General features: G+C 29.8%; 1 protein-coding gene across 1 annotated transcript in view; it reads left to right on the top strand.

The window, feature by feature from the left end:
- The first annotated feature begins 2,819 nt into the window (after positions 1-2,819).
- LOC107437322 (extracellular serine/threonine protein CG31145) overlaps positions 2,820-13,965 on the top strand; it is a 29,689-nt gene continuing 18,543 nt past the window's right edge. Inside the window, exons 1-3 of the mRNA XM_087163557.1 lie at positions 2,820-3,462; positions 9,860-9,984; positions 10,997-11,075. Of these exons, the coding sequence (XP_087019683.1) occupies positions 3,041-3,462; positions 9,860-9,984; positions 10,997-11,075 (626 nt within the window). The 5' untranslated portion in view covers positions 2,820-3,040. The remainder of the gene's footprint in view (positions 3,463-9,859; positions 9,985-10,996; positions 11,076-13,965) is intronic.

Here is a 13,965-nt window from a genome sequence, read left to right as displayed (position 1 = left end):
ATTCAGGTATACTTTCGAATTAGATTCGTGCAATGTTTACACGAGTTTGGTTTATCACAATATAAAGAGAATTTTAAATGTAAAAAAAAGCAGTTTTTTGAGAAAAACTGTTTTTTCACTTTTTTTTAAAAAATAGTAATATTGTGGACTTTTTACTAATTTTCGATGGCCCACAGAAATAATGGGCCCTAGGCCCGTGCCTATTATGCCTAGGCGATAATCAGGCCATGTGTTTAACCCATTTAAGACTACTGTTACGAAAACGCAGCATGTAATTTTGACGCAGAAAGCTCTTTTTGGAAAAAGTGATAAACTTTTTTTTCTTCTGTTTAGATTAGACTAATGCGAAATTTTATAGCCTCGGCTTCTACTTTAGTTGAAAATTACTTTATTCCATCATTTATTTAAAAATAAAACCTTTATATTATTTTATTTTAATAAATTATGGTAAGTACGACTATCTTATTTCTCCAAGATAAATTTTAAGAATGAAATAATTGAGCTACCGGTTTTAATCTTTTCGAAGATGTTTCACGAGCACAATGGCACTAACTGGGTGAAATAATTTATTAATAGATAAAATTCTTTCTACCACTAAGAAATATATTTTCTGAAAATACGGAATTTATCCCCTTTAATAAAATGGTAAGCAAGGATGCCACAGAAAACTATAACAAAAAAAACTGGTAGAATCTCAATTTACTTTTATTTATTTATTATCTCTTTAATTAATCAGTTGTAACTGCCACTATGACTATAATTCAAATTATCCATATTCACACCCTCCAACTTATGAGGATTTTGAAAATAATTCTTTCTAGTGGTAGCGAACCAAAGTAGAAATTTTTAAAGCAAATGGATCTCTCGTAAAACTTTTATCAGAACTTAAGAATCTAGCCATATGGCGTGCACTTTTATAAGTAATAGTGGACAAGTTACGCTAAAATTAATTTTTTTTAAATATTAAGACATTAATTTTGCTACCGTCTGAAAAGAAGATTTCTGAAGCTACGGAAATTCCGTAGCAGTTGGAGGGTATGCATATTTAAAACAAAATCCTTAGAATTTGCTCTTAATATTAAACTGAAAAAATTATACTATAAAAAGTTACTGATTTTAGTTTCTTTTAGTAAAATTTCGAATTTTATAAGTCAGCACTCACATTTTTAGTCGCCCGTGCAACCTAGATACATTTCATCGTCATCAATATTTATCTGGGTACCTGGGGCCGTACATAGATACATTTACCGATGCGCAGTCGATATATATCAGGACGGAGAAAAGTAAAAAGTGGTAAAAAAATAAATTTCATTTGTTAACTTTTTTTCGGAAATAATATATCCATTACTACCATTATCTTTCCAGCCCAAAAATTATCTAATATTGAAATAATTCTTCTACAGTTTCCGCAACTTCCGCACAGGCCAGTGCGGAAGTTGCAGATTCTTACAATATTTAAACCGTTAGCTTTCTAACAATCGATTATTACCAGAGATGCCAACTGCTCCGGACACGACAAAATAATTTAAAAAACGGTAAATAACTTCAAGTAAATTTTGCTAACACCTGACTATTTTGGCGCGCTTTTTAAAATGTATAGCCTGAAATGAGTACTACTAAGTGGTGAACTTTATAAACCTACGAATTATTTAGAAATAGTGGTGGATAAAAATCTTCAAAATTGAATTTATTAAACCAAGAATCACAATTGATAAACTACCACTTTAAATTATATATTTGCTGTCCGGAGCAAGTTGGCATCTCTGTATTACTAGTTCGTGTCAGTGCTGCGACAATCTCGATAACTGAAAGCCTCCACACAGTTTTTTATAGGTAGTCCGATTAGACCACTGTGAAGGATATCTACTTTCCGAACGAGTCATTTAATACAAAATTTAGTCAAAATAAGAAAGTGGTAGCAAATATATGACTGAAAATTTGTTTTATTTATGAATATTATTGGATTGCCTTATTCACTTGTCAACCATTACTGATTCAATTCTCAAATATGTATGATAAATTTCTCTCAATTACTTTTATAAAAGGTTTTAGGTTCATGCGCACAACTGGTTTACTTTTTAAGCAGTCTGCGCGGACTACTTACAAAAGACCGCGTGGAGGCTTTTTGATGTAGGAGGTGATGTATAATCTCTTTTAATAAAATTTTGAATTTTATTAGTCACCACATTTTGCATTTTTAGTCGTGTGCTTAATGAGTTGTATGTCGTTGTAGTTGTATGCTTAATGATGGTATGCTTAAATGGGTTAAATAAAAAAATGTTTATTTGGTGAACGAAGTTTTATCAGTTGTAAATGAATGATAGTCCTCTTTAAGTTCCACACGGTTTTACATTAATTATCTAAGAACAAATAAGAGTTTGCATAACTATTATAAAATCGAGCTCGAAAATTCTTCCAAATATCCAGCAATTTCTCTTAAAGCAACAAAGTGCAAAGTATGTAAATAGAAGTTATAGATGATGTCACAATTCAATTTTTAGGATGTTATATTGTAGTATTACGTGTCATGTAGACATTCTTATAAATAGATAAATGCTTTCATTGAGGAATTGACAACATTCAAACATGTTTACTCTTGAGTGTTTACTTTTTTAATTATACGATATGATTTCCCGATGACAAAGTTTTATAGATTTGTAAAAGAAACGAAAGCAAATTAAAACTTCATTTATATCATCATTTTGAAAATACAGCGTCAATGCGATTGAATTTAGTTTATTTTTTATAGCATATCTACCAAGAATCTAGAAAACATCAGCTTGATTTGAACAAATACATTTATGGGTCGTAAAATTGGTAATTCAAACCATTTCGCTTTTGATGCTCCACAATCTTGAAGATAACGATGCGGCGTTGGCAGTTTTCAAAATTTTAAATTAAAATTTATTCTTCGAAGTTTATACTTTTTAAATTCATCAGTCCGAGAGAACAGGTTTTTTAAGTATAAACTTTTTACATTCGCAAAATGCTTCCATGTAGTCTTAACTCTTAACTAATTGCCACACGCCCCCGTTCGAAAATGAAACTTAGCGAGAGACTTATTGTGATTCCTGCCTTGGTTGTGGTCGCCTTATTTATTATAGTTTTGTATCGTAGTGAATCGAACTATATTGAATTGAAGTCTAAACTGGAGGAATCAAATATAGATGTCAAATTACCAAAAAAGTTTCAACGTTCAGAAAAAACTGAAAAAGATGCAGAGTTTGAACCTATGCCAAAATCATTAGCAAAAGTCATTGTTACCGAAAAAACAACATTATCAACAACTACAAAAACAACAACAATTACCACAACAAGAGCACCAAGAGTTAATAAGTTTGAAGATATGGATAAATATACAACTAACAATCCTAGATATCGCTCGTATATGGAATGGCCGCCATTTGTTACTCTTCCTCCAGATAATCCGCGGTTAGCAGACATTATGGGATTAGAAATAAGGTAAGTGCTTTGCATTTGCGCATCTTGTAATATATACAATAATATATTAGAAACCACGAAAAAGTATGTATTTTACTTTGCTTTTGCTGAGTTAAATCTACTCAGGCTTCTTTGAAATTTGTATTTTTTATTTGATTATTCAAACACTATAAGTATAATAAAAATAACTACTTGCAATTGAAATTACAATAGTAAATAAAATGAGTGGGCTGTAGTGGCCCCTTGGTTTGACGATAGTTTTCATTCAGTTTTGTTGAAATCCCATTTCTGGTTATACCACGATATACTTTTCGGTCTTTGCATACAAGGACGTCACCTTCGGTATCCCAACTTTTGTTTCTTTTATGTGATTGGTCCTTGGTTTATTTAGATACATATTCGTTTATTTTCAAATTGTAAAAAATGAGAGGGTTCCCGAAAATAAACTATTACCACTGGGTGTTCCAAAAATAAAAACAATCGAAAAATGGAAAAAAAATATATATTCTTCACTACGTTTAGGAAACTAGCAATTTCTCTGCACCCAGTATCAAAATTAACTAAAAAGTACCCAAACAGATGGCGCTTCTTACTGAAAAATTACAAAGCAGTTTCCAGAACAAAGACTAATAACAGAAACAAGGAGTTGTTATCTGAAAACAAATTTAACCCACTCTCAAGCAAAAACTTTTTTGGAATGATCAGAAATGCAGCAAAAAACATTGTTTTGTAATTTTTTATGCTAGCAATGTCATCTGTTAACCAACTTCGTAAATAATTTTGAAGAGAAAAAGTTTGATTTTCCAAGCACATCGCAGCAAAACGTTCGAATTTTCTTTTAAAAGATTTTTCAAATCGTTGGTTATTATCTGGCCCCATGACGTCACTCGGTCTGTATATGATGTAAATATTTCAATAAATCGGAGGACATTTGTGTTAGGGAGCATGGGGATAAAATTAGCCATTTTGGGAAACTCTTGTCCCCAAGTTTCAAAACGAAATTAGCATCTGATTCGGGACGAAATTTCCAACCTAATTGTAGCAAATACTTTGGAATGGTGCGAGTATTATAAAATTTGCTACCACTTTTATACTTTTGGTGAATCTTCGGGAACTCCCTTTATCAAAAATAGGCACACTTTCCGGGCGACCCAATAAATTTGTAGTTAGCAACATGTTTAATATTACCAAATAATTACGCCGAGTTGTGACGCATTGAATTTTGATTTTAAAGTAAAAGCCAATAAGAAGAAATCTTTAAATTCTTACAACAATATTGACACCACTTTTAAAATTTTGTAACAACCTTACGAACTCTGTTGGGGCAATTATAATGAAGCATTATTTTACAATAATGCCTTCAAACAAATAAAACAATTTCAAATTAATTTTATATTTCCGTACAAATATTATAACTGCTTGAAATCTATGCATCCTATGTTGTTATCATAAATCTAAGCATTAGGAATAACAAAATCAATTCAATAGTTTACATTTGCCTCTATTGCAATCTGTAAAACATATAAATGTAAAATAGTGCATTCTTTAAATTTTGCAGAAAAAAAAACACAAATCCAAAATTAAAAATAAAGAAACAATTAAATTTTGCTGGCATGTATCCCATTCGCTATCATAGGTGCTGTTTCCAAACCAACAGAAACGTTGGTTTGGAAACGTGGCTTATTCCTTATGTGTTAACCTATTTTTTAAAGACCTTCATACAAACTACATTTATTTCGTCAGTGACGTCGAAACGCATGTTTTACGACTCGCAAATTTTTATGATGCAAAACAAATTAATAGAAAAAGAAATGTTTGAAACTAGCAGTCGATATTAACCATGAAGAAATATATATATTTATGCTTCGTAGTAAATTAGGATACTGTAAAATATGTTGGTTGAAATTATTCATGCTAATGCAAACAATGACGAGATGCGATCAATTTTCGTGAATTCAATAAATATCTACATAAATAAAGCAGAATATTTATATGTATGAACGTATATAAATTAGATAATTCCGCAATATTTTTTTACTGTTCTACTCGAAATTTGGTGGATAAACATTATAAGACAAGGCGTAATCCGATCACCGGTTTAGTCCCCCACCCCAAATTTCTTCCCCAGAGAATTTGATAAATATTTTATAGTCTGAGTGATTTTCTAGCTTGCAGCTCCAATCAATCAAAAATTAGTTTTGTTGCAAGTTCTTATGAATTATTTATTTTAGGTTTTCTTTGTTAGCTTATCACAAGCAAAACGATTATTATAAATGGGATACCCGCAAGTATGGGTATCTCAATCCTGATTGGTTGTTGAAACGTGGCATTTGTTTACATTATCAACTGTTCTTTCCATTCAATTTCGAGTAAGCTAAGCCCATCCAGTATAAATTCTTTTAAGTGGCACAATCTTTCTTTGACAATATATTTCTTACTTAACACAAAAGCAGGCGATGTAGAACATAAACTAACTATGCATCGAAGTTGCCAGGTGCACTAAACAAAAATATGTCACGGTTATAACAAAATACCTTAACAAAGAGTAAATATAAGTTAAGTATAAGACGCAAATTAGAAAAACTTATATTTCAACAAATTCGATGACCGAAACGGCGCAATGTTTAATTAACATTAATTAACATTCTAACTTTTGTGGAGAAACTTGGCTCAAATTTAACAAAAAATTTTGTTATGAAAGATCAGCTGGAGCTGACGTCATAGGTCACATGCGTGGGTATCCGTCATCTTCTTCTTCCTGAAATGCAAGCTCCACAATTTCGTAAACTATGGGAATGACGTTACCGACTTCGTATTTTAAAAGGTATATGAAATGTGCTTCTTAATTTGATCTTACGCTTTTAAAGCACGCTTCTATAACTGAAATAGTAGAAACTCAACAAGTACTATTGTTATTACAACTACAACAACAAGTACTATTACTACAACAAGTACTATTGTTGTCATATTGTTATTGACTCCAAGGATGTTTAATTTTAGTAATAAGTACAAATTGCCATGAAATAATTAGTTTTGTACTAATTATTTCGAAAATATATTAAAAGTTAAATTAATGAGAAATTATGCTGAAAGTTAAATTAATGACTAAAAGGTGCTTTTCCCCCATCTAGAAAAACCATAAAAAAATCACGGTAGTATTATTGACGCATTTGTTATTTTTATATTGATTCTTAATTAATTTTAGTAAAGGGTACTACTGCTATTGTGTTAATTGGTGTTTTTCAATAAGACCGAAATAGACAACTATTGGCACCGAGATACTTCTGTAGAAATAGGTTTTTAAGGCCCATCGAAAGTAATATTTGATTATCAGGAGGTGACCTCAAACAACAGAATTATGTCAAATAATGTTAAATATGGTTAATTTTTATGAACTTCGAAAACGCATATTTTACTTAATCTAATAACATAAAGCCACCAAAAAGACCAAAAAAATAATAAAAAATATATGTAAATTGGAATTGTTTCACCTTACTAAATGATGTCGGTCTATTGTTTTATTGATCATTTACTTTTTCCCCACCCCGTTAGAAGAGCGGCTATTCAGCTAGTGCGCAATAACAACAACTTCTAGGATTAAAAATTTCAAGTAGTAGATGTAAATAATGCTGCATACTTTTGCCAGATGATGACAGTCAGGAATAAAAAAATGTTAGTAAAAATATGTTAGTGACGAAATTCATTTCATTGATTTTGCTAAAACTCCAATTGGGTACTTGCACTTCAAGAAGAACAAGATCACGTATACCTATCCACATATGTGACTTATGACGTTGGCATTCAGTTGATCCTTTGTAAGTAAAATGGCGGTTCAAGGTGAGCTTTTGAATCATTTAAGTATAGTTAAGGGGAAAATAATTTTAAATCAAATTTATGAAACAAAGAATCATACATTATAACATAATTACCACTATGTAGATATGCTGGCTTAACAAAATGTAAAAGAGTAACAAATCAATAAAAAAATGACTGTGATACTTTTTATCTAAATCTTCTTTTTTTTTTATCACATAAGCACAGAAAATCATATTGACTAAAAGTTGCAACCTATTACAAATTAATAAGCACGATTTTTTAAAAAAAAAAATCATAATTAAATAATATCAAGTATCTATATATAAATTTATCCATTACACTTTCCTCAACAATTCGAAGTCATCCGGTAAATCTAAATTATAATCTATTTTCATCTTCATATCTCTCGCTTCAATTCAAATCACCCATCTATTTATAGACAAACTGAAGAAAATTCTAGATAGAATTTACTGAAAATTTCTGAAAGGACATTTCCGTTTGTTGGCACCTAGAAAATTCTGGAAACATTCAATTCTTAAAACCGGTAGATATCAAAATGAGAAAATTAGCTTACAGCTTCTATAGAAAAATAAATTTGAGGGATTAATAGAGTAGTTAACAAATTAAAAGTGCTTAATTGGGTACTTGCACTTTCAAGAAGAAGAACATCTCCCATACCCACACATGTAACCTATGATGTTTGCTACAGCTAGTTTTTATCAGCAAAATGGCGTATTAAAGTTGAGTTAATTTTCTCTGCATAAGTTAGAATGTCAATTAACGACAAGTTCATTAAATACAGAGCAGTATTGCACATCGAATTAGATAAAATATAATTCTTTCTCGTTCCAAAATTTTGTTCAATACCTGTAAAAATCTGGGATATTTTTTTAAGGTTTTGAGATATTTCTCTTAATAACAATATTTTGCTTTTCTTCTTTTTTATCAAATTAGTTTTCAAGCGACACGGATTGTTTTCACATCTTACATATTTTTTAAAAAATATTAATGATAGCACAAAGAGTACAAAAATATGTGTAATTTTATTTTCTGGACAAAGAAAAAAAATATTATTTAACAAATTGATTTCAATTACAGGGCTGCCAACTTTCAATTCGGTTTGTAAAAATTTATTCCAGCGGTACCTAAGTTTATGCTTTAATGTATTAATTTTTATTCATTTGAAATTATTTTTCACACTACCATACATAATTGACTTAAAAGTTCTTATACAGCGCCACTTTTTTTCCAGCTCAATCCTGGTAAAGTTTTTAAATTGTTACCAAAATTTCTAAAAGCTTTGGTTTTTAAAAGTCTACCACTATATGAAATATTTTGTGAAAATCGTAGAAGTTGGCAGGTCTACAGTCATGGTAGATTTATTTATCGTAAAATACTTAACTTTTTTTCTAAATTTAGGTCCTAACTGTACTTCTTAGTATAGTCCAATGCTCTGTGCAGTGTCGCGGTTGCCCAGGGGATAGAGCACTCGCCTCCCAACTAGGTGACCCGGGCTCGATCCCAGCTGGATAAAGGCAGGAATTCGGCACCCTTCTTGCACCAACCACAGTGCTGACGTGAAATATCCTCAGTGGCTGACAGATCATGGATTAGAGCCCCCTTGTCATCAGGCTATCAGAGCTCTTGTTGTCCTTCTCTCAATGTAACGTGAATATGGATTAGTTCCATCAAAATATCCTACATGATGGAAAATTTCTCCCAATACTAGATCCGGGAGTTCCCTTGTGTTCTGGATTGGGTTCAAAATTACAAGGCTACGGAATTGGACATTAGTAGACATAAACCCAAAAATTGGGTCGGCTGTTCAACGACGGCTATAAAATAAAATATAAGATGCTGTGTTACAAATTTTGAAATAAAATACGTCAAGATTTATTCTCCAAAAAGGCTGAAATCAAAATTAATTTCATTTTGGCTTTAGATATACCTTTATGAGTTGTAATGCATGGGGCTATTTAATAAGTTATCAAGTTTGTAAATACTAGTCCCATTGCTTTAGAGACTAGATCCGTGTGGACAAAAACATTTTTTTAAAAATATATTTTGGAAAAATTAAACAACTTTATAATTCTACATGTAAACCAGAATCCAGTTAAACGGTATCAATTGTTATGTATGAAATTGATTTGTAGAAATAAACTCGTTTTAGTAACTAACTTAAGAATAAAATTATACGCCATAGACCCCGAAATCCCGGCTCTGATTATTTTTTTAAAATTCCGCATGATTAAGTTCAAAATATTTAAAAAATAAATTATTGTAATAAGTTCCATGTTAAAACATTTTTATTACTTCTCATAAATTTACGTATTTTATTCTTTAAATGTATAAATTATATTCATTATAAATGTCCAAGGCCATTTTTAAAAAAAATAGATAGGGATATTTTTTTTTTAGAGCATAAATTCGAAAGTGAAGTCTGAAGAGTCTGCTCCCTTACATAACTCCAGGAACCTCTGTAATCTAATTATATTTCCAAAAAAAAAAATTTTTTTTTTATTCTAAATTATTCGAAGTACATTATTGCTTTAAGTAGAAACTTCTTTAGATGTTCAAACTAAGTAGTAAAATTTTTTCTTAGACCTGAATTACCGAGCTGGGAAAGATTCAACTTACAAATCAGCAAGCAATATGTGTACGAAGAGAACTCAACCATTATCGATGATTTAGAACGTGATTTGGCGACTCAAAGGATTGTTGCAGTAGGTAAAACTTATTTATTGATTTTAATAAATTTTACTGTTCTTTATCTATTTGTAGCTTATGTTATTTGTCTAAAGATTAATTTTAGTTCCCGATTTCCCTATTAAAAAGTAAAATTTTTTAGAATAAAGAATAATTTTGCAAACTCTTCAAAAGTTTCCACCACCAAGATAATTGTCGCAAAGTTATATTTTAAATTAGGCTTTTAATTTTTGATTCGATTTGGTATAAAAAATTTTCTGAAAATAAAATTTACTAAATGAAAAATAACTTAAACTTCGCTACCACTAGAAAATAATTTTTTTGCAAAGTGAAGCTAGCATTTAATGTAAAGAAATATATAATATCAACTTATTTCATATCAACAATAATTTTTTATCCAAAAAGATTCTGTTTGTTATTTTTTTTACAAACTTGTGTCACTTAGAATAATTGAAACTGCATACCTGCCAACTCTTCCGGATTTTCCGGAAGATTTTATTTTCATATTTAAAGTGGTAGTAAATATATATTATTTTTTCTTTTATAAATTCAATTTTTAAATGATTTTGATCACCGCTATTCTTACAAAAACTAAGCACATATATCAATATGCGTTACCATCATGGTTGTCAACTTAAGTTTTCTCAAATACAACGTGTTTGTTTGCCTAAAGTTGAAGTTTTAATTCCGTTTTAATACCACTGGGAAAAATTATAATGGAAAGGATTAAAAGTTGGCAGATATGAAACTGTTGTTGTAAAATTAAAATATTTTATTATATTGAAAATTATCTTAGATATTTTGCGTTGAATATAATATGTGCTTTAAGTTTGGAACAGGGTGTCATGTGACGCATTTCACACGAATCGATTAAGTCATACTCATAACAGTAACTTCTTCAAAATCTCTAAATTAAATTCATAATTTTAATAAGCAGCATAATCTGTTTCATTATTTTTTTTTTTAGCTATATACTTAATTCACTTTACCTAATGAATTTAGTTATTAACAACCCAACTACTATTATTTGCAGAGCAACTGGGTGGAGGTATGCAACTGAAGCTTTTGTTCACATTTGCTGATGGAGGTCATGGTGTGTTTAAACCTCAAAGGTATTCACATAAAATTTTTAGCTAAAGTCATGGGTGCCACTCTAAAAAAATTTCATGACTGAATTTATTTTTTGACTAATTAACACAGTCTAGCATTGTTTACCAGAATTTTCAGAAATTTATAATTGACTGCAAAATGCACCTTTCCACGATAATGGCTCGTATATTGTCAATAATTTGTTTGTTTTTCTCCCTAAGGAAATAAACAATATTTTTCTCTATTTTAATAATTTATTTTTACGGCAAACAAAACAAAAATAAGTAGCAGCTTACCTTGTTTATCTTTTTCACATTAATCACCAAGTAAAATCTCTGACATGAACCACTATTTTTTTCTGGAAGATACTCATTTGTCTGTTTCTGCTTTCATCATTATATTTTTTCCTAACTCTATAAATTTCATTTCTTTAAGAAAAATTGCAATTTAACTTTTCCTAGCATTTCAAAACATCGGGGAAGAGTGTAAACTAAATCACATTTATAGTGAACAACAGTACAAATTTTGTTTACACAAGCAAATGTTAAAATTCAACTAAATTCTTTCATTGTGGTGTGACATTATTCGATCATTTACAATAAATACAAAATAAATAGTGTTTTCATTAAAAAATATTTTATTTATCTAATTCTAAAAGAAGATATCTGTCACATTTTTAAGGAAATAAAAGAAAATTTAATTAAAAAAACATTTGGAAAAGAAATATTAATTGATGGAATTTAGTCATCACCTCCTACATCAGAAAGCCAGCACGTAGTTTTTTATAAGTAGTCAGTGCAGATTATTTAAAAGGTGAAGCAGTTGTGCGCATGAACCCCAAATTTTATTTTAAAAGAAATTGAGAGAATTTTATTATATATATTTGAGAATTGAATCTGTAGTGGTTGACAAGTAAATAAGACAAACCAATAATATTCATAAATTAAAAAAAATTTTAGACATATATTTGTTACCACTTTCTTATTTTTATAAGATTTTATATTAAATGGATCTTTAGCAAATTGGCTTATCTTAATAGTGGTCAGATAAAACTACTTATAACAAACTAGAAAAACAAAATATAAATCTTCTTCCTTATTAAATCAAAACGAATGTTTTAAGACATGAAATTAAAAAACAATGTTGCGTCCCATTTTTAATCTCTATATATGCATACCCTCCAACTTATGAGGATTTTGAAAATAATTCTTTCTAGTGGTAGCGAACCAAAGTAGAAATTTTTAAAGCAAATGGATCTCTCATAAAACTTTTATCAGAACTTAAGAATCTAGCCATATGGCCTGCACTTTTATAAGTAATAGTGAACAAGTTACGCTAAAATTATTATTTTTTAAATATTAAGACATTAATTTTGCTACCGTCAGAAAAGAAGATTTCTGAAACTACGGAGCAGTTGGAGGGTATGTATATGTATCAGGATAAAATAAATATGGTCAGCAAAAGAACATAATCAGTTCTGACGAAATAAAAATGAAAAATATTTCCCTAGAGAACATAAATAATTTAGATCTCATATTCAATTTAAATGTAATTTGAAATTATAGATTAACCCAGTTTTAGGCAGGGCTTCTTGTCCCATTTAAAGGTTTTCGTTGAATTTATAAAATGGCAACAAAATTTAAACGTTTTTAATTTTAATTTGATTGAACAAAGTTTATTAACAGCGATTTATATGAACTTGATGTAAATAAATTTAAAAAATGAGTATTGACCTATCCCAGGCCTGCCAACTACTACGCTTTTTGCGAAATATTTTATAGAGTGGTAGACAGTTGAAAACGAAAACATGCAAATTTTCTGGTAATTTTGCTAGCATTTTAAAAATGTAACCACACGATAACTGGAACTAAGAGGCGTTTCATATGAACTTTTAAATCATTTATGTGTAGTAGTGTGGAAAATAGGATGAAATGAATTAAAAATACATTAAAACATAAATTTTTCCAAAAAGCGTAGAAAGTAGGCAGCCCTGCTATTCATATGCCTTGGTAAATGAGATATCTTAGTATCAGGGGTTCTAACTAACTAACTATCTAGGGGTTCTAACTAATTCGTCTGAGTGAAGATTAGAATAAATCAACGAAGCTAGCTTAATTGGATGGGGAAAAGCCCTGCTATTCATCGTAAAGTGAAGTTTAAGGAGTGTTTTTTCCTTTCAAAAAAAGTGATAGTTAATCTCCATTATTATTATTACCATTTCTTTTTGTAAAAAGAGGGTGTAATTGAATATTGGGAGGTTCTAAAAGAATTATTTAAGCCATTCCTTGTTTTTGTGGACTCATCCATGATTATTATACTACCACGGTTTTGATTTTTTACTCAAATTCTGAAAGGGTACACATTAATCTCACATTTTAACATTTATATTAACTTAAAAATGTCAACAAATATTTTGTAGTTGATAAAAAAAGTTTTTTATAGAATTTTTTTAATATTTTTTTTATAGAAAATATTAGTTTGTCGTATTACTTATTTATTACATAATGACTAATATCGAATATAGAACAGGCTTTTTTATATGACATTCAATCAAGAAATTCATTTACATAATATGTTTAATTTCTACGTTTGTAACCAAACTCATATTTTTTGTCAAGTGTTAGCCAACGACTGAAGGGAAAATTTACTTAGATGTCTTAAGATGATTTACTTAGCTTACTCAACTTTACTTAACACATTGCTGACCGGCCACGAGTTAACTCGTGTTTTCGTGGCCAAGCGTTGGTGACCGGTCACGAGTTAACTCGTGTTGTCGTTAGCAGTGTTCTCGTGGTGACTATTTTAAAAAGTGGGCGTAATTTTCCTTACTTTTCAAGTTTCACTATTTAATTCTGTACCAATTTATTATAACTTTACGAAACCTGATATATGTGCAAAACTTGCGGTGTTTCA

Source organism: Parasteatoda tepidariorum, chromosome 5 (genome assembly GCF_982258835.1).
Source record: "Parasteatoda tepidariorum strain Cologne lab strain chromosome 5, Ptep-v5.0, whole genome shotgun sequence".
NCBI lineage: Eukaryota > Metazoa > Arthropoda > Arachnida > Araneae > Theridiidae > Parasteatoda > Parasteatoda tepidariorum.
This window is presented reverse-complemented; position numbering and strand designations above follow the sequence as displayed.